Source organism: Eptatretus burgeri, chromosome 4 (genome assembly GCF_056783735.1).
Source record: "Eptatretus burgeri isolate ZD-2024b chromosome 4, Ebu_testis_v1, whole genome shotgun sequence".
NCBI lineage: Eukaryota > Metazoa > Chordata > Myxini > Myxiniformes > Myxinidae > Eptatretus > Eptatretus burgeri.
The window spans coordinates 65,631,471-65,656,417 of NC_140964.1; the positions used below are offsets into that span (position 1 = coordinate 65,631,471).

Sequence of the window (24,947 nt, forward strand, 5' to 3'; positions counted from 1 at the left end):
CACTAAAATCGAATCAATTTGTTCTTGTCACACACCCAACCTGTCCACCAAGTTTTGTCAGAATCCATCCATAACTTTTTGAGTTACCATGTTATAGTTTATATCGTTTTTAGCCCCATCTCTTAATGCTGAAGAATCACTCAAAAAATTACAGGTTCTGAATCCTCTTATGAAAATCTAATTCAGACAGACAAACAAGTAAACAGACAGACAGGCTTGAAAACATAATCTCCGTCCAGCTTCGTTGGCAAAAGTAATGAACCATTCCTACGACTGGGACGCGAAAGGTATTGATGTGTAAGAGGAAAAGCTGAACCACTCAAGGTTTGAAGGATATATTATAATCAAATCAGAAAATGCTAATTAATTGGAAGCACGAATCCATCGATTAAACCAAGAAAGTAACAAAGTAGGATTAAAGATAAATATACGTAAAACTAAAGTCAGATTTGAAAATTAAATGGGCTTTTTGCCTGTAATGGGCGAGCGTGGGGAAAGATAGAGTGAAGAACGAGTCTTGCTCATGGATGATTGTGTTGGTCTGCATTGGCGGACGGGTAGAATGATCTTTGTTACCACAATAGCTTTTGAAACACTGAAGGGATTTCAACCTAATTTGGCACAATTGTGAACTGGAATATGAAGATGAACTGATGAGATTTTGGGTTAAAAAGCTCAAAGGACAAAGGTTGTGTGCCCTTCGAGAATCATTTTGCAGGCTATTAACTCAAATTGGAAACCTCTGATGTTTCTCTTATATGCCCGGTGTTAGCCTAATGGCTAGATTGTTGGGCTTGGGATCTCAGGGTCCTCAGCTCAAATCCTGTTTGACTATTGAATTAATACCAGGTGGGGTTGACTCAGCCTGTCATCCTTCTTTCTTGTCATTCTTCTGAGGTCGGCAAAATGAGTACCAGCTTGCTGGTGTTGTGAATTTTTTCCACCCACCCCGTTGTGATCGTTGAAGGATTCTTCCTGGCTGATTGTGGAATCCTATTTGACTTCAAGCAGAGTTTAACGTTTGTCCGATTTGGTTATAAAATCCTGCATAAAACCACCAACACTGATAACCGATGTCCACACAAGTCTTCTTTGAAACAATTTATTTTCTAATTATCCACTATACATTCTCACCCTCGTACAATGAACTTAAGAATCCCCATTTGTTGCAATATTATTTGGTTCTATTTCATTTATTCTTACTTTTAGTTAACAGTTAAACCAACCTGATTCAATTCACTTCCGCATTACATCAGAGTTTTATTCTAACTTGGTACTTGGTCAGTCCCAAGGAGTGCAAGCCACAGATTCTATATTTCCTCACGTGCTTACACTGAAACAATTTTACATTTCAAAGCATTTTATACTTTCATGGGAAAGTGGTGGGGGCTACCAACCCAGACTGTAGACGGGTCCCTTAGGCAAGAAGCCACTACGTACATTCCGAGGCAAAGGTTCGCTGTTATCAGCCCAGACCAAGACATAAAACTTGCATTTCTCAAACCCCATTTGTTACAATTTTAGAATACATTAATATAAATTTTTCCTCCACATTGGTATCCTGTATTGGAGTGGCGACCCATCCAGGATTGTGCCAAATAGCCCAGGAGACTTCTTGGGCAGCACCAATACTCTGCACATAGTATGGTTTCGATGGATGGATGGATGGATTGATGTCTCCTACTTATCTCTTTTCTCCGCACTCTTTCTCATGTGACCTTTAACTTTTCATGTGACCTATAATTAAGGTCAAACGTAACAGTGGGCCAATATATAATCAATTCAATTTTCTAGTTGTGCTGATGTGTGTTTGTACATGTGAATGCAGGATTTACAGCATTTCGGAGCCTCGCAAACCTTCCATGGTACACACCTTGTCACTTGATGTTGAGGAGAGTGCACCCTTCCCTTCAAGCAGGTCTCAACCTTTTTATCTTTGCAAAATTTGAGTCATATAATGTAAATGTCTTTGGTGAAAAAGTGATGGTGACTGTGATTTGCTACAATTTCACAGATGTTCATTTGCGGGAGCATTGGGTGAGCGGGCGGTGTCGTTCTGCTTCGGCCCCGCTGTGCGGCTTCGAAGGGGTGTTGCTCATTTGTTCCCAGGCAGTGGCTCGCAGGCAGGAAAGTCTGTGTTCCCGATGTATATCCTATATGGAAATGGAGAGACTTACCTGCTGCACTCCAGCCTGCGTCTGTCTAAGTACAGCCATACTTTTGTTTGACAAACATTCGATTAGTACAACAAAATTTAAATATGCATTTCAATAAAATAGACATTATCAAAGCTTTTCGACTTCCATTCTTCAGGAGAAAACCACAAGTAGATGAAGAAGAAGCACCAAACTCTTCATTTATAAAGTTACAGTGTAATGTTCTCAACGTTGATTGGTTGAGAGAAAGAACGGACAGGATTACCTGATTGGTGGAACCATAGAGCATCATGAAGAATGATGAGGTGGAGAGATTGGTGGAATGTTGCTATTAAAAGGTTCCACCAATCAGGTAATCCCATCCTTTCTTTCTCTCAACCAATCAATGTTAAGGACATTACATTGTAACTTTATGAATGAGAGTTTGGTGCTTCTTCTTCATCTGATTGCGGTTTTATCCTGAGGAGTGCAAGTCGAAAAGCTTTGATAATGTCTTTTATTGAAATGCATACTTTTGTTTGAAAAAGAAAATTGAGCACTTGCTTTTTTTTTTTTTCAGGGTGAATTGTTCCTGATGTGGGGGAGGGGGGAGGGGGTTTGTCAGATTTTTAAAGGCGAGCACCACCGGTGTATCTCGTCATTCTGTCATACGGCTGAACTTTTGAACCGGTTTACTCGAGACTTGATTATGAAAATCATGCAAGTTTCAGAACCCTTATTTTCTGGAAGGAAACCACATTGGATTAATATTGTATCCACCAGAACGTTTTACTGTGACAGAATGCTTCCTATAGTACTCGTACATTTCCATAAATCGCGTGCTCCTCTTGTGCTATGAAAGTGTAAGGGGGATGGATAATATAAATGATGTATTCTTTTTTCACATCTGCACAGCCCTACTTCTTGCTATTAAAAAAATGTTGAATTCATCTGTATAGATCCAATGGACTGGCAGGATTGCCTCCACTCACCTCAAAGCTGTCTAGCCTGGGTTTGAATCTCGACCCAGCTATAAATTGTCATCTTGGTGTTTTACAACCATGGTGATTCAGCAATGTGTGTGCCGTCCCTCAGATGGACGTTAAACTAGACGTCCCGTCTGCTGGCATTAGTTGGTGGACGTTAAAGATCCCACGGTGTACTTCCCGAAGAGTCGGCGAGCTATTGCCAGCACCCTGAACAAATTACAAATTCCTGCCCTAACTACTACTGGTAAGGAAATGGCAAACCACCCAGCATTACTCTTGTTGCTTTGGCAGCATCGACACTCTGCAACAGAGTATGGTCCATCAGAATTCGAATCACAATGCATCCTAAGCGGTGTGCTACATACAAGCTGGGAATTTCTGTTATGACGTTCAATACGAGGCTTAAGCCAAACCATAACAGATCCCTGGACCCATAAAACGGTTGCATCCTTAATGAGTGGAGACCTCAAACGAACCCTCAAGTTAATGGCAGGATTTGAAGATTACCTCTTGATTCTGTGGATATAATTGACAAACCTGATGTTGCTTTTTCTTTGTTTTTTTTTAATTTGTGCAGAGCAGAGCAACAAGTGATGGGTCCACTGCCAATGCACCCTGCAGCAGAAGATAATTACGGATACGGAGCTTGTTCAGTATTGTGTCTGCCCAGCGTGCCCAACGTGCTGGTTATCGCCACTGACACGGGAACAATTTACCACTGTGTGGTGCTTGATCGAGAGGATGAGGTGGAAGGGGTAAGGGGGCTGCATGGGTGAAACTCTTTCTGTATTTTATGGAAATCCGTATTTTTGTAATAACCTTTGCAGAGTTTTCCGTATGTTTGCCATCAGGAAGGCGTGCCACGATTGTAGGGAAATGAGGTGCTATTCCGATATGCTGATTCGTTTATTAACTAATTTCATCTGGATGGGATGAAATGCTCACGCAATAACCCATCATGACCACGATTATGTGAATTAGTCCCATAGTAGTTTTTGTCAAAGTTAGCTGGGTCCAAAAGCGTATAGGCGTGTTACCGTGATTAGATGTCCACCAGACAGGAGACCATGTGTGAACGCCGGTGTTGTGTATCTGCCTTTCCTCGCCGGCAGATTCGTCTGTACTGGTTATCACGTTGGAATGGCATTTTTATTCATTTACATTAAGAGGGTTTGTTAACATTTTATTTTGTTATATTAATGGTGTAGTATAATTTGTGATTGAAATGAAAATTTGAAGAGATCGAGTTTATAAGAATACGGAGGAAATTGTAAAAGGGGGTTGAGAAAAGGAAAAGGCAGGGTTTTCCTGATCGGAATGGAAGGCTGTGACATTCGTTCATCTCTCATGGGTGATTTATAATAGCTGAGGATGGCTGCTTGAATTATCACCGAGACGGGACTTGCTATTTATCCTTCAGTGGAATTCTTCTTCAATCGTCACACAAAAGGTCGAGGAGAACTTGCGTGCCATTGCGATCTGTAGCGGCCTCATTTTCATGTTGTAATATGTAAATATTCTTGAGCTCTGGTTGATCGGGGGGTTTTTTCCGGAACCGGATGCAAGCGGAAGAGAGACAACGGGTTGTGGTCGCGGATGGAATTAAAGGATTGACTCGGATTCCGAATACTTCGGACGTCTTTTCCTTCCACGCTAAAGATCTGCCTGCTTGGCGTTTTGGGCACGACCAACCGCCACTTGTTTGTGTCTATCAAACGCATTCCACTCTACAGAGATCTTCTGTGCTTGGTGTTGTGCTGAAAAGGGGGTCATTCCATGCCAACTCACCTAAATTTCAAAAACCTCCCCAGGTCACCTCCTCAGATTTTGCTGGAAAAATTCTTAAATGTAGATCTATATGACTCTACCCACCTTGCAAAAGATTAGCTTTTAATTCCTCATAGTTTAAAAAATATCTATCTCGAGAGACCTTTGAAATTTGGCCCTAAAAATTCCAAATGTGAAAAACGCATTTTTTTCAACTTCAGGGGCTTATAATTTTATAATGGACTCTTCTAGAAAGTTAATATTGCAAATATTTACTGATTGGCATCCAAATTTTTCAATTATGGCAGCAGATAGCTTCTGGGATGCATATTTCTCACTCGATAGGAAGCTAAAAATGGCTTTTGGGCCAAAACGAGCTAAAATAAGGTGAAACTCTACGAGCCCTCCTGAAAATATGGAACTTAGAATTTTTTTCCTCATAACACAGTGATTATAGGGTCATTACCTATCCATAGATACATTTTTGTTGGGATAATACAGTTAGGTGATGAATTATAAAAGTTTTACTATCAGCCCTTGCCTCCGAGAGCTCAAAAATGGACCAGTTTTGTCCCCTGGTTTGACCATGTGGCTAGGGGTTTCGGATCTTAAATTTTTTTTTCTAAAGATTGCCTCATATAAGATGTGTCGACTGACCGAATAATTTTATCTAACTCCCATGGCTTCATATTAAAATAATTTTTTATTTACATGCACGTTTTTTTTTTATAACCAGTTCGTGCCCGTAAAAAAAAAAATAATAATAATAAATAAATAAACCACACAGGCCGTTTCTTCGCTCTCACGTGCATGACCCGGACGTTCGATATTATTCGCAGTTACGATTATTCGCAATTTATTTTTAATACCCAATTATTCAATTAGCGCCAACGTATTTTACCTTTTCACAATGTCGTGGCAAGGAAAAACAAAAAGAGAAGAGAAGAGAGAAAAAATTTACTTCCTGGTTCGGAGCATACCAGCACTCTGATGTTCCCGAAATTTATACACCGTCTAATATGAAAACGATCATAACTTGGGCCATTGTGTTTATCTATAAATGCTCATAAGAAATCGAGAAATTATTAGAATACACGAAGTCATCACTCTCCGGAAGCCCGTACGTTGTAACCCGTAATGGGGAACGTGGCTGTGCTTCCCTTCCCCATCGGCCACGCCCACGCACCAACATGTTTTCCCATTGGTTTTGTAAATAAATGGCCATAACTTGGGAAGCACTTGTCTGATTTAATATCAAACCTTGAAAAGGCACATCCTCAGGTCCCCAGCAATATACCTGGCAAGTTTCAGTTAGATCGGACCAGAGCTTGTCGAGAAACAGCGGTCACACACGCACGCACGCACGCACGCACACACACACACACACACACACACACACACACACACACACACACACACACACACACACACACACACACACACACACACACACACACACACACACAGATTGCTGGAATTATAGATAGATTATTCACTTTTTTCATATTCATGAGCTTATAAATCTGAAAGTGAACACTCTAGCAAAGTGATATTGCATATTTATAAACTGGCATATGAAATTTAAGGATCTGTTCTCAGAATACCTGGTAAATGCATACGTTTCTATCTGTAGGAAGTTGAAAATGCCACTTTGACTAAAAATGGTGAATATGCAGGGGGCATTAACTGAGGTTATGTAACAACTTAGATTATTCTCATAAATTAATAATTACAATTTTTTTATTCAAAAATAAATTATTGTAATGATAATCCAAACATATGCTTGGGTTTTAATTTAAAAAAACATGTCCTACAGTTCTCTATTTGAAGTCATGAGTTATGACATACACCACTATATGGAGTAATGGTCTGTCACAACACTAGGGGCAGCACAGTCGACCTGTTTGTCTGTTTGGAGAACAAAGGAGAGGAGGAAACAAAGGAAATGGATGCAGAAAAACCTGGGCCCAGTGGCACAAGTTTGACAAGTAGATGCACTGTTGAAACCAAATTAGACCAGGAGTGTCACAAAACCTATTATACAAGGAAGGTTGGGCTAAAGGCCCGGTCACACCTTGACGTTTTAGCCAACGTATGCCGATTTTTGAATTTTTTTTCTAAAACGCTGGCACACGTTGAATACGTTATGGGTAAGTTTTGATAACATTGAGAGCACGCTGAAAAACACTGCCATACGTCGTTGTACGTTGGCTTTAAACGTTGTACTTTTTGGTTGTCCTCAAATTTTTTCATGCTTGAAATTTCACGACGTATGCCGGCGTATGACTCACACGTTCCGCTACGCTGGTCACAAGTTGTATGCACGGTCTGCGATCGTTGACAGACGTCAACACATGCTACTTGTAAGTTAATCATAAGTTGAGACACGCCGAGGTAATGTTTAGCGTACCCGAAACTTATTTCTAACCTATGATTAACGTGTTGTTGGCACGTTACGCGATCGTTGCCACACATCGACAGACGTTACTTTTAAGTTACTCATAGGCTGAAAGACGTCGGTATAATGGATCGTCCTTGCGTCAGCGTCCACGGCCACGGCCAGGACACTTATTTGCAGCATTCTTCAAACTTTTCTTCGGCATGACGAGGATGTTCACACTTCGATGTCGAGCTTGGCTATGATTCCAATTGTCCATCGGCAGCGTCTATTTAAAATAGTCGAGTTTGAGCGTTTTAACACATTCAGAAGAAACGCTTCAAATTTCAAAACCCCAGCGTCAAAAAACAAAGGCGACTGACAGCAATTTAAATCGTTCATTGTAAACAATGAAACTTGGTGAGTGGTACCGTTTAAAAGTCGTTGAGTGTAAAAAAAATCCAATTGTTGAGCGCAAGCGTCTACTTTCAATAGTGGAGATGCAGCCATTTAAATCGTTGAGTTTATCATTTAAATCGTTAAACGCAAGGACGATCCATCATAACCCACACCCTCCCCCTCACACTCACCTACTACTGCCAACATGAACAAACTACTACTAATACTGATACTAATACTGATACTGTTACTGCTGATATGGACATCGACTCAAAAAGGACTCGAAAACACTGTTGGGTTCCCCTTTTATGAACACCATTTTCATATACCAATTCCCAAAATCGCTGGGAACACGTCTTTATATGGCAGTTGTTAGCTAGAAACACGTTAATTTTTTTTTTTTGTCGACCGGAAGACGTCATTGGAATACGTCTACATACGTCGATGTGTGTTGGGACTACGTAAAGAATTGGTTCAAAGCACGTCAAACATAAGTTAGAAATAAGTTTCGCGTAAAAAAGACATTACCGCGACGTGTTTCGACTTATGAGTAGCTTATAAGTAGCCTTTGTGGACGTGTGTAAGCGTCCACATATCGTGTGTAAAACCTATCCCCATCGCATGCGGAACGTGTGTCATACGCCGAGTACGTCGTAAAATTTTGAACATGTTTAAAATTTCTTGACGTACTCTACTTACTACGACGTATGATAGCGTACTTTAGCGTTGTACTCACGTATACCAAACTTACTCGTACCGTATTTGACGTGACCCAACGTTTTAGACACATTTTTCTTAGGTCGGCATACGCTGGCAAGATCGCCAAGGTGTGACCGCGATGTTGACACTTCCATTTCTACGGCAGTTATGATTCGAATCGTTGTGCGTCAGCCTTTTAATAGGCTACGTCACGACATCGTCGTCGATGCGTACAACGCGCTATGCCTAAGTTAGACTATCGTTGGGCATCGGTTGTGTAGGCCGACAACAGGTTCAGCATTCGTTGGTATAAGTTATCTATAACACAACGAAACGTTCTGTGTCCATTACCAATGCGTTATACATAAGACCAAGTCGCTATGAATACGTCCGAATCTTTAAAAAAAAACATCAAAAGTTCAACGTAAGCCAGCATTTTAGATACATTTTAATACGTTGCCATCGCTGGCTAAAACGTCAAGGTGTGACCGGGCCTTAAAACAAGTTGCTGCTTTAGAGAAGAAGTCACAAGAATTGATTTCATGGAGATCAGGAATTGCTTTCAGTTCAGAAGACAGTACTTGCCTCCATCATGATGAAATTCTTCTTTGTGACATCACAAGAAATCCAACAAAATGCAATGGAGTATGACCTTGAGAAGCACTTCAGAGCAGCAACAACCATTGCTGGTACACGGTCACACCATGGTTTCCTGCCAATCTCCTCAACACGTCTGGAGATGAGAAGGGTTTCTTCTGATGCTGTATCGTCAACAGTATGCACAGGACCGGAAACCACACAAGCTCATCTGTCCCAGTTATTAGTCCCAACCCTAACTGAACTGGATGTATACCAGGCTGGGAAATATATTGCTTGTGTTTATGACAGAAAATGGTACATTGGGAACATTGTCACAAGAAATGATGATGAAAATGATGTGTTTGTGAACTTCATGAAGCAAGGAAGGGTAACACATTCTCATGGCCTCCAGAAAAAAAAGAAAGATCAATGCTGGGTGCCATTACTTGACATTCTTTGTGTGGTTGAGGCACCTGTCATAAAATCTGGTGGACATCAGTACCAACTGTCACAGCATGACTTTAAGCATCTTCAAGACCTGTTTTCTAAGATGTAAAATTCTGTGCCTCTGAGTGCTCGATAATCATGATAATGAATGTCATAACAGATGAAAGGTCATTAAGGAGTTTTCTAAGGTATAAAAATTACTAATATTCATTGTCTCTGTATATCTGTAAATAAAAAAGCTGCTTACTCAACTAATCAAATTTGTTCTAATTTATAATTTGCAATCACTTACGAAAGTTATCATTAGCATGTATTTATGAATAAATAACATCCTTATCACTAATGTCTAATAAGAAGCATAATTTATCCTCATGTGCACCCCTGCAAGTTCACCTTGTTTTGTACCAAGTGGGCCAAATTGCCATATTTGGCTTCCTAAAACTAGGAGTATGTGCTTTCTAGAGACATTCTGATGCCACAATCTGAAATTTTGTATACCAGTTTATAAAATTCTGCAGTAACTCTTTCCTGGATAGTTCCATTTAAAATTTATAAACTTCTGAATATGAAAAAAGTGAATAATTATAAAAAAAAGTGCATGTAAATAAAAATTTATTTTACTATGAAGCCATGGGCGTGAGATAAAATTATTCGGTCAGTAGACACATCTTATATGAGGCAATCTTTAGAAGAAAAAAAATGAAGATCCGAAACCCCGAGCCACATGGTCAAACCAGGGGACAAAATTGGTCCATTTTAGAGCCCTAGGAGGCAAGGGCTTATGTTAAAACTTTTATAATTCATCACCTAACTGTATTATCCCAGCAAAAATGTATCTATGGATAGATAATGACCCTATAATCACTGTGTTATGAGGAAAAAATTCTAAGTTTCATATTTTCAGGAGGGCTCCTATAGTTTCACCTTATTTTAGCTCGTTTTGGCCCAAAAGCCATTTTTAGCTTCCTATCGAGTGAGAAATATGCATCCCAGAGGCTATCTGATGCCATAATTGAAAAAATTGGATGCCAATTAGTAAATATTTGCAATATTAGCTTTCTAGAGGAGTCCATTATAAAATTATAAGCCACTGAAATTGGAAAAAAATGCGTTTTTCACATTTGGCATTTTTAGGGCCAAATTTCAAAGGTCTCTAGAGATAGATGTTTTTTAAACTATGAGGAATTGAAAGCTTATCTTTTGCATGGTGAGTAGAGCCATATAGATCTATATTTAAGAATTTTTCCAGCAATATCTGAGGAGGTGACCTGGGGACCCTTAGGTGAGTTGGCACGGAATGAATGACCCAAGGGCAACCCTTATCATGGAGTTTCGCTGGTAACGATTCTTCCCTTGATGTTGGCACATTCGTGTCATGCATGTGTTAAGAGCTCTTATTTGCCTTTTGGTACCTTGCACATCTCACGTTGCCTTACGTGGGTTGGTGTAGCTCATCTGAAGATTCAGGAGTTGATCTTTTTTTTCTTGGATCCTTAATGAACATTCCTACCTTTGGCACTGCCGGGTTCCAGAGGGCTATTCAGTTAAGTACTTCAGCAACTTAGCATTCCCTTGTGGCATTTGAACTCCTTTCAGATGTATTCCCATCATTTTTATGTTTACTCCTGATGCAGTGCCCCTTGTTACTCATTTTTCTCAACTCAGAAGGATGATGGACTGAGTTAACCCGCCTGTTATTAATGCAACAGGTGGAGAGGGGCACAAACCCAAAACTGGAAGATTTTACGCTAGTCACTTGAACCGTTATGCCAACACCACACTCCAGCAATGTTCAGGTGGAATAAAAAAACCTTTCCAACAAGAAAAAGAGCAATCAGAGATTGCAGACCCTCACCAAGACTTCTTTTGAGTGGTGTATTTTTATCGGTTTTAGGGTAAATGTAATATCGCTGCTAAACCATGTGACCTATATCATATCATATCTCTGTGAACCTTTTGTTCCTCATGGACAGGCGGCCATACGTGTAAAGTTTCACCTTGATTTGTTCAGCCACTTCAGAGAAGATTTTTGAAGGTTTTTTCTTTTTTGTTGTGAAACAATATGGCTGCCGAATCGTGTAACCGATGACATCATGAACTTTTTTTCTTGTGTGGAACGTTTTATCCCAAGATGACCCTCAAAAATGTTCACACTGATTGGATGTGGCATTCTACATATTCAATTATGACGTTATAATGAGGGCACCTAGGATGACATGAAAAACATCATGCTCATTCCCCATGAGGAGTACTTGCCATGTGCCAAGTTTAATTTTTAGCTCGCCTGTTCGAAGAACAGAGAGTTATAGCGATATCCCCGGCGTGAGCGTGAGCGTCAGCGTGAGAATGTTAAATTTTTTGTATTACGGAAAAAGTCCTCGACGGATTTCGACGAAACTTGGTGGGGGGGGTTAGGTATGGTCCAAGGATCATTCCATTAGATTTTGGACTTGGTCCCCCCCCCCAAAAAAAAAATTGTTCCGAGAACATTTTTGTTTTGCATTTCCACATGTTTTAAGTGATTTCCAATCCCCCCCAAAAAAATTGTTAGAGAAAAAAAAAATTTTTTTTGCATTTCGACATGTTTTAAGTGATTTCCAACCCCCCCCCCCCAAAAAAAAATGTTGGAGAAAAGAACTATAACTCTGTCAGCACTGTTGACATCATACTTAATAAAATGACTTTTTACAGCCATTTTTTTCCCTGCTGTGCAGGGGTTTGGCTTTTTCTTGAGGCAATGTTTTATGGCCGGATGCCCTTCCTGACGCCAACCCTGGTCGCCTCTTACGACACACAGGGATATGGTACACCTATTCTAACCGGGGCATACACCGGGACCAGTACACTGGCACTCATTTCACCGACCTCGGAAGGATGACAGGCTGAGTCAACCCCCTGGTGTTAATTCAGCAGCCAGCGGGGCTTGAACTCAGGACCCTGGGATCCCAAGCCACCATCCTAACCACTAAGCCAACACCAGGCTTTGACATCATATTTAATGAATAAGATATAAGGTTCAATTGAGTGACCCAGCAGTATTGGCAGCGGAGGTTTTTTACTCTCCCGAGTGCTCCCCCTCTAGTTTCCTTTCTAATGTTTTTATCTACCACACTTTTTTTTAGCTCGCCTGTTCGAAGAACAGAGAGCTATAGGTCATGTGGAGGTGGGTGGGTTCGTTGAGTTTTGTTGTGCAGATCACCAATCTAAATGAAATTCACCCTGTACATTCATGAGAACACACCATTGAAATTCCTACTTGTTTCCATGTGCACAAGTTGACACACCGACAATTACCATTTGAAATTACCGCCGTGAAGTGGGCGTGGCATGCTTGTAATCGTGGAGGAAACGACCAGGAAACAACAAATCAAGATCGCGGCGCCCATGGTTGTCGGGTGATTTCGAGTGATTTTTGGTCTTTCAACAACCAAATATGCGTTGTTTCATACACTTCGGCGGGGAGGAAGATGAGAAAGTCACGCAATTCATGGATAAGAGCTGATGTAAGGTATGTGAGTGTGCGAAGGCTGTGTGCGACGCTGCAGATAGTGAAACTATCAACAAATGCCGTTTGCTGGCTGGTCAAATTATGAAACTGCTGCCGATGACTGATCCTTCTGCGGATGCCGGCTGTCACCGTTTCTGCTATGCGTCGTTTTGTAACAAGGATCATATAAAACGTGCTGAAGCCAGGAAAAGGAAATCAGAAGCCAGCACTACTGCAGTTTCTGCTCGACCCAGTGAGGTGGTGGGCAGACTAGAAGAAGAGGGGCACTCATACCACAAAATACGTAGAAAATCCCTCAGAACCTCTGTAGAAAGGGTGGCTGGCAAATCAGCTGGTGTACTGCCAAGAATTTGTATCATATGCCAGAAAAAAGACAAATTCATCCGTGTCAAAGGAAAATCTCAACGTGATCAGTTGTCCCTGGCAGAAAGACAGGATGGAGGAAAGCTGAGGGAAACTGCTGAGCAGAGGAGAGATGAATGTGATGTGAGAATAATGACAACTATAAAGGATAAAGACTGTGTGGCGCTGGAAGTTTGTTATCACCGTAAATGTTATTATGAGTATGTGAATGACACATACCAGAGACAGAGTGAAAGTAAACTCCAAACTCAGAAAGTGAACTCTGACTCAACATTTGACATTTTCTGTGATAAAGTAATCCAGGTAAGACTTATTGATGGAAAGCAATCTATACATATGAAGAAGTTGTGTGAGATGTTCAATGACCAACTCAGAGTATGCGAAGGTCAGGATATGGCCAACTACCAGGCAACAACACTGAAGAAAAGACTGCAGGAACGGTACCCAGACATGATTTTCTATCATCCACCAAAATGTCTGAGAGCGAAGTGGTGTACATGAAGGACATTGATATTGGTTCCATTGCTCAGGCTGCTGTTGTCGACAGTAGCTCGACAACAGAAACAGAGTCAACTACAGAGGATGAAGCCAGCCAGGGTCCACAGCAGGGTGACTCGGGCCTCAATTTACATGTTCTATACTCGGGAGCACTCATGGTGAGGGATGACCTGAACGAACACCAAAGTGTGGACATAACAATGCCCTACTTGGAAATGGTGGAGCTCGCACTAGAGCTTATACGGGCAACTCGGACTTCGACCTGGCCGAAACACCTTGCGATCACGAGAGCGTCAATGCCCTGGTACTTTGTATACGATCACCTAAACTATGCAAGGTACTTACCTGTTTACTGGCTGGAAATGGCCGGGTTGGAGCACTCCCACCCAGACACCTATCAAGCGTTCATGGACGGCAAATGGACTGCCCAATAGCATACTCGTTATGTATTTAGTAGTGTTGCGTGTGATCAGATCATAGAGCAGACTTTAAATAGGGACAGCAAGACCAGTGGAGGCATCATTGGTTACACTCAGAAAAGCACAGCTGTGAAGAAGTGGATCCTGTCCCAACCAGCATGTGCGGAAATCGCAAGGAAATGTGAGTCCATGGCGGGTATCCACGACGAGCCCCGAACGAGAAAGGATTTTGTTGTGTCGAGCTCGAACAAGAACGAAGCAGTGGTGGTACAAGTGATGGACACAGTACTTCAAATGATTAACCCTTTCTGCAGCGCTCACCTTGAACTCGTCAATATTATTTCAGGTGTCGTCGCACCGCCAGCCACTTCCGCGGACTTGATGAACGCGTATGTCAAGGGAGAGAATGCTGTCATGCAATTCTTGCGTGATCGGCTTCTCTCGGGTGAGGTCCCATTCTTCAGTCCGATTTCGAAGGCCAAATTGGCAACTTTCTCGAAGGCGCGAGGCAAGTCGGCAACTTCCCACCAGCAGACGCCGAAGGTTGAAATTGCGAATGAACGTCGTCTTTTCACACGACTGCTGTTGATTGGAGAGAAAAGCAATGTAACACTCCACGATCTGTTCGCATACCCACTGGCGAACATATCTTTCCCGCTGGCATCCGGTGATGGTTCGATTGCTAAGACGGACAAAGCCAAACTCCGCCACCATATACTGAAACTGTGGCCCGATTGCAGTGTGGATGCTCGGCCTATCCAAGGTGCAACAATTGTGGATGGAATGGCCGTTATTCAGGCGATAAAGGCTGGTTCACTGCCTAACACTTTCGGCAAACTGGAAGAGATGGTGCTGAACATCGTAGTGGCCAAAGCACGACATAACCAATCTTCGAGACTGGACGTGGTGTTTGATACTTACCCAAGTATCCGCATCAAGTGCCTGGAGCACGCCAGACGAGCGGGCAGGGCGGGCGATCTTCAGGTACGAACCATCTACGGACGCGATCAAGCCCTTCCAAAACAGTGGGCCAATTATCTCCTGAGCGGAGCCAACAAGGAGACGTTGATAGAGTTCATCGTCGAATCGTGGACGAGAAACATCTCTCCATAAAAACTGGGCGACATTCTGTTGTACGTCAGTCATGCCGGCAAATGTGAGAAAATCGAGGCGTCGAATGGTGTCATGACTGTGTCGTGTCGTCAGTACCTGAACGTGAATGGGACCATGATGAAGCTGACACGAAGCTCCTGCTACATGCCGCTCACGCGGGACAGAATGAAGAGTCGGTGCGCATAGAGAGTTTCGACACCGATGCGTTTGTGTTGGCGTTGGCTCACTCGAAGTCGATTCGAGCACGAATTTTCCATCTGGTCACAGGAAGTCCCAAGGACATTATCGTCGTTGACATTAGGAAGCTGAGTAATGCCTTGGAAAGTTCTGTCTGCGATGCGTTGATAGGTTTGCACAATTTCATGGGAAGTGATACCACCAGTGCATTCCACGGTAAGGGCAAAACAAGGCCATTTGACTTGATGATTAAGGGTCCCCATCTCATCACCTTTTTCGGGAGCATTGGTCGAGAATTCACGCTAGATCAGAATATCATTCACGACCTGGAACAATTCGTCTGCGCCATGTACAATTAGCCAACCATGAAGAGTGTGGATGAGGCTCGTTACAAGCTATTCTGCAGCCAGTCGCTGGGAGAACAGAAGTTGCCGCCTACAAGTGACGCTCTGATGCTGCATTGCAAAAGAGTGAACTATCAGTCTGCGATCCACCACCGCGCGACTGAGAGATTTATAGAAGCCCCTTCTCCTACATTTCATGGATGGGTGGAACGCAACGGAGCACTGACTGTTCACTGGCTGAGCAAACCACCAGCGCCGAAGGAACTGTTAGAGGCGACGAAATGTAATTGCAAGAAGATGAAATGCGAGACCAACCAGTGTTCTTGCCGGTCAAAAGGACTGTCCTGCACAGAGTGCTGTGGGTGTCAAAACTGCGCCAACGATGAACAGACCCGATGCAGAAACTGCACCAACGATGAATAGACCCGATGCAGTAACTGCACCAACGATGAACAGACCTGTGCAGAAATGGAACTTATGGATGAAGAAAGCGGAACTGACAATGATTCCGACGACGAACTGTGAATGCAGGTGTCACACTGCTTTTGCTGTGGTGATCTACTACAAAGTAGTATTCAGGTTGGTTAGCATGTAATAGTGGACTTGAGTTTTGTAATAACAGCAGTCAAGAGCCTAGTTCAGCAACCGCTTCAGAGCAAGAAATACTGGAGTTCTAAGACAGTAATCCTCTTGTGGCAGTCCTACTTTTCATCAGGCTGAGTCGCGCAGTCTCTTTGTCTTTGATTTAATCCGTAATAGCCAATGTAACTGTCTTTAATAGGCGCTATAACTGCCTTTAATAGTCAATGTAACTACCTTTAATAGCCAGTGTGGCTGCCTTTTAAGCAAAAAGTTGCCTTGGTCAACTTGAAGGCCTGTCTGGTCGGTCCAGACGTTTTCGGCCGGTAAATATATGTAACAGCTTCGGTTTACGACCTTTAATTATAAACATCTTTCATAACAGTGAATAGGGTTTTCCTTGATAATATATAACTCTGCATAAACATATTGTATCAATTTAAGACCTCACAAGAGTTTTCTTTGACATACATAGCAGTCTAACCTTGATTCTTCATTTCTGTGTCAAAATCGTGCTTTAATGTTCGGTGTATCTTTAATTGCAAAAATGACCAATTGTGTCACATCCCAGACGTGGAAAGAATTGGATTTGGACTCGGCATCTAAAATTCTTTAAGTATGCCAAATTTCATTCAGATTGGTGATCTGCACAACGAAAATCATTTTCTGAAGGTAATAGCGAGTACCTCCACGTGGTCTACTATAGCGATACCCCCGGCGTGAGCGTGAGCGTGAAAATGTTAAAAAAAATTTTATTACGGAAAAACTCCTCGACGGATTTCGACGAAACTTGGTGGGGGGGGGGTTAGGTATGGTCCAAGGATCATGCCATTAGACTTTGGACTTGGGGCTCCCCCCCCCCAAAAAAAATTGTTCGAGAAAAAAAAAAATTTTTTGCATTTCTACATGTTTTAAGTGATTTTCAACCCCCCCACCTCCCCCAAAAAAATTGTTAGAGAAAAAAAAAATTTGCAACTTTTATTCCAACAAAATTTCGATTTGTTTTTTTTGCATTTCTACATGTTTTAAGTGATTTCCAACCCCTCCCCCTCCCAAAAAAATGTTGGAGAAAAGAACTTTAACTGTCAGCACTGTTGACATATTAAATGAATAAGATATAAGGTTCACTTGAGTGACCCAGCAGTATTGGCAGCGGAGGTTTTGCACTCCCGAGTGCTCCCCCTCTAGTTTCCTTTCTAATGTTTTTATCTACCACACTATTTTTTAATACGCCCGATATATGTGTGTGTATGTATGTATATGTATATGTATATATATATATATATATATATATATATATATATATATATATATATATATATATATATATATATATATATATATATATATATATATATATATATATATATATATCGGGGCGTATTATGTGATACCGGTTGTCTGTCTGTCTGTCTGTCCGTCCGTTCCTGTCCGCACTCTAACTCCCAAAGTTTTCAACTTTCACGTTTCATATTTGGTACATAAGTACAGACTGTGGAGACGGTGTGTCATGTCATACGTTCGTCATCTAAAGTGGTTGCCATGGCAACCAGGATGCTGTTTTCCATGTAGTAGCACAATTCTTTATATACCTTCTTGTTAGGGCATATATTGTGCTCACTTGCACTCTTGTTACTGATTACAATATACAAATAATATATTGCTTTATAATTATACATCACTGCAATGCTTTATAAAAAAATATTAATTATTAGACTCGTCTTTTAAAAACGATAAATGAATAAACAGGCGAGCATTGGGTGGCTTTGACACCAACTCTGGTTTTCCTTGGTGTGGTTTTAGAGGTACAGAGGTCCAAATTTTTCCCGTTTTTCCAATATGGGTGCCACATCATGTGACCTATGATGTCATAATTATCATTAAAACATTCTACATAAGTAGTCGCACCAATGGTGAAAATTTCACATCAATCCGACAAGCGGTTGCGGAGTAAAACAAAAGTTCTGTCGGACAAACTGACCTCTCCTTTCGAGAGGGAAAATATCATTTTCATTTGTATGGTTTTTTTTTTATCCCCCGCCGTGTGGCGGAAGGGGGATATTGTTGTCATCCGTCCGTCCGTCCGGCTGGCTGGCTGGGCATCAACATTTATAGCTGTGAGTGCGATAACTCATAAACTGTTCGCCATATCGATTTGAAATTTGGGTCACAGATGTAGTAACACCTGAAAAGGAAGAACCCTATTGATTTTGGGCGTGGCCAGATCCAAGATGGCCGACTGGGGCGGCCATCTTGAAAAAATGTGTTCACCATATCGTTTTGAAATTTGAGTCACACATGTACCACCTGAAACGGAAGAACCCTATTGGTTTTGGGCGTGGCCGGATCCAAGATGGCCGACTGGGGCGGCCATCTTGAAAAAATGTTTTGTTATAAATGGAAAACCGCTTATCTGATTTCAATTATTTTTGGTTACTACGTACCTCACCCCTGGGGAACTTTTTCGAGATGATGACCAAATGGTGTCTTGTTTCCAATTCACCTCGCTGATTATCTGGAATATGTATGACCTTTTTCATTCAATGGCAGGGGATTCCCCATCTCTGATGGTATATTTATTGTTACAATATGGACAGGATAACTCCAAAAATGCATAATTCGACATCAATTTTTCAAAATTTTAAAGGGGAGCATTTCCCCCGGAACCACCCCCCCAGGAAAATCTTGCTTTGCCTCTTTTTAAAAGTTCTGCAGTTCCACCCATGGGGTTGGATAATTTCACACGTCTCCCCTCTCTACCCACAATGGTTTAATTTTCAAAATTACACTCCCCTTGCAGGAGCGCTGGAGGTCCCGTCCGGCACCCCCCATATCCCTGTATGTGTTTGACTCTGCTGAGCTTGAGCTTTCCCTTCGTCTTGCTCCGATGGATGATGACTTGCCCGCAGGAGGGGACCTCGTGTCTCCAATCACGCTACATCATGGTGAGATGTCCAAGCATTGAAGTTGTCAGGCACATCGACCAAGCTGTGCCTTCACTCAAGACTGTTATGTCTTGCTATATTTTTGTGCTTTTGCTCACAAGTCCTTTTGTTCTCCATGTTACTAACATTTTCCTGATTGCAGATCCCTTGTCGCATGAGCGTTACCACTGTACACATGAGGCAGGTGTGCATAGCGCTGCACTCACATGGTTACCCAACCTCACTCAGTTCCTTGCTGATGGTGAGTTCAGATTGTTGATTGCCACTCAAGTTTGGTTAAAATTACTCTTGACAATAAACTTAGTTGAGTTAGTGAGAGTGTGCGTGTGCGTGTGCATGCCCCAAAAATGTCATGTTGAAAGTCACTATGTGTGTGTATGTGTATATATATATATATATATATATATATATATATATATATATATATATATATATATATATATATATATATATATATATATATATATATATATAATATATATATACACACACACACACACACACACACACACACACACACACACACACGCGGTGTGTTCAAAAAGTATCCAACCTTAATTTTTCGTGCGTAAACAAATGAAGCTCGGGAGGCGTGGTTTGGTGCACGTATGTAGGTGATCCTAATCCGTATGCGTGAATATTTTCCCACCTGCAGAAGCTGTCAGTCGCCGACAGACCGCCGATGAGTGAGGAAGTGTAATTGAGCGCCGTCGGATTTTCATTTTTGACAAAATGATGGAAAAACTTGAACAACGCTACTGCATCAAATTTTGTGTAAAGCTTGGCAATTCCCAAGTGGAAATGATCCGCAAGATTCAACAGGCCTTCGGGAACGAAGCAATGGGCACCACACAGATAAAAGAGTGGTACAACCGCTTCAATGATGGTCGCACATCAGTGGAAAGTGAAGCACGTTCTGGTAAGCCCTCAACATCCCGAAGTGAGATCGTCATTGACCAAGTGAGGACCCTGCTAATGCAGGATCGTCGAATCACGATCAGAGAACTTGCAGACGAGGCGGGCATCAGCATTGGATCTGTTCATTCCATTGTGACTGAGGATTTGGGCTTAAGGAGACTCTCAGCGAAGTTCGTGCCAAAGCTGCTAACGATCGAGCAGAAGCAACTCCGTTTGGAGATCGCACAGGACATGCTGGAGACTGAACAGTGATCCCAACTTCTTCAACACAGTGATCACTGGCGATGAGACCACAGTGATCCGTCATTTTGTCAAAAACGAAAATCCGACGGCGCTCACTTACACTTCCTCACTCATCGGTTGTCTGTCGGCGACTGACAGCTTCTGCAGGCGGGAAAATATTCACGCATACGGATTAGGATCGCCTACATACGTGCACTAAACCACGCCTCCCTAGCTTCATTTGTTTACGCACGAAAAATTAAGGTTGGATACTTTTTGAACACACCTCGTATATATAATATATATAATGTATATATATATATATATATATATATATATATATATATATATATATACACAGTAGACTAGGCGTAAGTCGGCAGCGTGTAACTCGTCACTTCGCCTAAGTCGGCAGCGTCAAAAAGTCCCGAATTTATCTAATGTTAAATCCCTTTGAATAAAGTCTGTAAGTCGTCATCTCTAAGTCGTCACTTCGTCTAAGCCATCAGATGTTGTCCGTTCCCGCGTAATGGAAACTCAAGTAAATTACCATGCCGAACTCGTCACACGGAACTTCTACCTCGTGAGAAGCCCGATTTCATGGAATCGTGATGCGCGCTCATTGGTGTACACCGCCAGTGATGGGCTATTTATAACTGCACTGCGTTTAGCTCAGTCAGCACGCCGTCCCACATGCATCTGAAGAGGTAGACAAGCTGCGCAATGCAGTCTCTGGCGAAGGAGTAAAGGATCGATCAAGCTTAGTGTTGAAGTCCGATCATGGTTTTATATTGGCTTGTTTTGTACATCACCACATTCACTTTCACATAGGTATTGAGTGGAAGTCATAATGATGACTGTGTGTCATGGAATTTGTCGATGGTATATGAGTTTTCATTCCATATGAAAACTCATTCTACATTCATTCCAATTTCCACAGGAGGAGAACGTACATGGACATGTAGGTGACCCGAGGATCAGTTATTTCATCAGTCTTTATATAAGATAGTCAAAGGGCTGTTGGGGGAGGGGAGGTGGTGTGGAGAGGTCATGTTCCTGTTCCTGTTAAAAGAAGTTTGTCAGGGGTGTGTACTGGCCCCCACACTTCTCATCACTTGTATGGACTGGATTCTGGGGAGGATGTCGGAGAGCTCAAGCTGCGGTGCATCGTTTGGGAATGTCATGATCTCTGACTTTGATTTCGCAGATGATGCAGTCATCTTTACAGACAATCAGGATATCCTTTTGGGGGCCCTCGAGGTGCTGAATGAGGAGTCTGAGCTGCTGGGATTCTGGGATTCCTGGGTCAAAACTAAAATCCAGGCTTTCAATGACATCTTGGATGTTGCTATCTTGTGTGTACCTGTTTGTGGTGAAGATGTTGAGGTGACGGAGAGATTCACTTACCTTGGCAGTGATATTCATGCCTGTGCTGGCTGTGAGTCAGAGGTCAATAGACGTGTGGGTCGGGCCTGGGGAGTCATGGATTCATTGGATCATGGGGTGTGGCGCTGCCGGTTACCTGTGCGGGAGGACGAAAGTCTGAGTCTTCAGGTCCTTGGTGCTTCCAGTCTTCCTTTATGGATGTGAGACTTGGACTCTGACCAGGGATCTGAGATGGCGACTTAATTCCTTTGGTACCAAGTCTCTTCGGAGAATCATTGGCTATCGCTGGTCGGAATTTGTTTCCAACGAGCGGTTGCTGAGAGAGACTAAAATGAGATTTGTTACCTGCATAGTCCGTGAGCGTCAGCTGCTCCTTGTGGACATGTGGCTCATTTTCCTGATCATGTTCACCAGATTCATCCTGTTCATTCAGAAATTTGACGAACTGACTTGTTGGAAAGGTGGTATCCTATGACGGTATCACGTTGAAAGTCACTGAGCTCTTCAGTACAGCCCATTCGACTGCCAATGTTTGTGTATGGAGATTGCATGGCTGTCTGCTAGACTATATACATCTCTCAGCAATGGGTGTGGCTGAAATAGCCGAATCCACTAATTGGAAGGTGTGTCTGCATACTTTTGGCCACGTAGTGCACGTATATATGTACGTACATACACACACACACACCTTTTTTGTATACCTTGTCGAGGCTCATGTGAGAGCTAACACACAACGCACAGCAAGGGGGCATAAGACAAGAGGGGCGGGAGTGGGAGGGACAAAACAGTGGGGAACAGACACATTAGATCTGTGGAAGGGAGAGGGATGGGATGGGGAACATGGGGGAATCGAAGATGGAAATTACAGGGACTTTCAGGAAGGAAAGCAGGGAATTTGAAGGAAATGGGCTTGGGTGGATTATCGGGGATAGAAAAGATCGAGGATTTGGATGGGGGTTGATAAGAGGTGGTGGTGAACATCTGTTTTGAAGGCCTGGAGGGAAGAATGGGAATGAATAGAGTGAGGGAGTTTATTCCAAAGGCAGGGAGAAAGAGGAATGAAAGAGTGAAGGTGAGCAGTGATTCACGATTTTGGTAGTTTTACCAGAAGGAGGTTGTTTGCGGACCTTGAGCACCCTGTGGAAATGTGGTGGGGACAAATCGCAGAGAGAGCGGGGGGGGGGGGGGAGGCTGGAGAGGAGACGGTAGAAGACAGAAAGACCACCGACCAACCTGCGGTGATTGAGTGAGAGGCCCAAAGACTCGGCCTCATTGCGGGAGATGCCGATGATCTAAAATGCCCTGGTTTCTACAGTGTGAAGCCGAGAAAGGTGGGAGGCAGGAGCACCAGCCCAGAGGGGAGAGCAGTACTCCATCAGGCTACGGACAAAAGCTTTGTAAGTGGTCAGGAGCTCAGGTGGGCTGAGGAAGGACTTTGCAGGATGGAGGATTCCCAGTCGGCGACTGGCTTTGGAGGCGAGGTTTGAAATGTGGCTTTTCCAGGAAAGGTCATGGCAGATAGTGAGACCAGAAGCTTGAAAGAAAGGACTTCTTCCAGAGGATTGTTGTGAAAGTGGATGGGGTGGGGGAAGGGGGGTTCTAAACGGTCTTTCGAAGAGACATTGTGAGAGTGTGAGATTTGTCCGGATTGAAAGACATGTTCCACGTGTTGGACCAGTTTAAGACATGTTCCACGTGTTCTTTCACTGTTTTAATACAAGCAGTCCCCAGTTTCCAAACATGATGTGTTTATAAGTTGGATGTTCATAAACCGGAACAATAAATCCCCTTTCAATACATGTAAAAAGTGATTGTTTCCTGAACCCCAATTAAACCCTTCGTTTTTTTTAAACATAAAAACATTATTAAATGTGCTTTTTAAATAGAAAAAAATGAATAAATCGATGCTAAAAATACATATCGTAATACAGTAATAACTCGAAGGGCACTCGGTAGAATGCATTCTTCTGCCACGTAATGCCTGATCCAGCATAACATATCGGGATGAATATATTTTTGAAATATCGTGCTTTGTATCGTTTTTGGCCCCATCTCTCAAAAGTGAAGAATCACTTTAAAAATAAAATAAAAACACATCTGGATTCATATTAACCGTACCTATGTTTTTCACCCTCAAAAAAAAAATATATCGATCATTTTATTTTCTGATCTGGATCTAAATACGTTTGTACATTAACTTTGTCTGGAACAAAGTGACGGACGTATCAACATGTTTACTTCCATGTCCGCTTAATTTCATCCAACAGTCTTATTCTCATTTTCAAGAAGTTGGAGAGGAGGGGATACCAATAAGTTTTTTTTTTTTTTGTTTGTTTTTTGTTTTTTTTTATGTTGCTTCCTTATTTTTTTAATATTATAAACAGGATTTTTTTTTATGACTTGAAAAAGGAAGAACAGGGATTCATTCCAGTATCATGCATATTTATTGTGGATTTGTGGCCCTGAAAAGGACCGTTTGGGTTTGATGAAGCTTTTCAGCTTAACCCGAGGAAATCCTCATCAATGCACTCCTCTTTGAAGACGGCACGTAACTCCTTGTCCGAATCATGGGAGAGCAAGTCCCTGTCGCTGCCCATGTCCACTGTCACCGTCATTTACAGCCACCTCCTCCCAAATTATTTTGTACTCTGTGCTGTCCATGTTGTTGGAGATGTAGCATTTCAGAAATGCTCGATGATGTCTGACGGTATCTTCTCCCACACCTTGATAATCCAGCCAAAGTTTATCAGAAGGTCGACCTTTCTCATCCTCCCGCTCTTGGTGTAGATCTTCTCCCTACTCATTATCCAGTTGAACCAGCAGTGAGGTAGCCCATCCTTGAACCGCTTGTTGGATACAGAGGGGTTGCAGGAGTGATGTCATCCTGCCTCGGATGATGACAAGGTCGGTGTTGGTCTGACGGAGCAGTGCTTTGGTGTCATTGATCTTGTGACAACTGAACACATCAAGGACAAGCATGCTTTGTCGTCGGGAGAGACCACCGGCACTGTAAAAGAGACCGCTGTAAATGACGGTGACAGTGACATCTGGCCTACGACTCCAGACCATATGCACCCAGTCCT

General features: G+C 42.4%; 1 protein-coding gene across 1 annotated transcript in view; it reads left to right on the forward strand.

The window, feature by feature from the left end:
* NUP88 (nucleoporin 88) overlaps positions 1-24,947 on the forward strand; it is an 81,048-nt gene that overhangs the window by 15,239 nt on the left and 40,862 nt on the right. Inside the window, exons 4-8 of the mRNA XM_085878486.1 lie at positions 1,829-1,918; positions 2,015-2,206; positions 3,702-3,879; positions 19,194-19,338; positions 19,481-19,579. Of these exons, the coding sequence (XP_085734612.1) occupies positions 1,829-1,918; positions 2,015-2,206; positions 3,702-3,879; positions 19,194-19,338; positions 19,481-19,579 (704 nt within the window). The remainder of the gene's footprint in view (positions 1-1,828; positions 1,919-2,014; positions 2,207-3,701; positions 3,880-19,193; positions 19,339-19,480; positions 19,580-24,947) is intronic.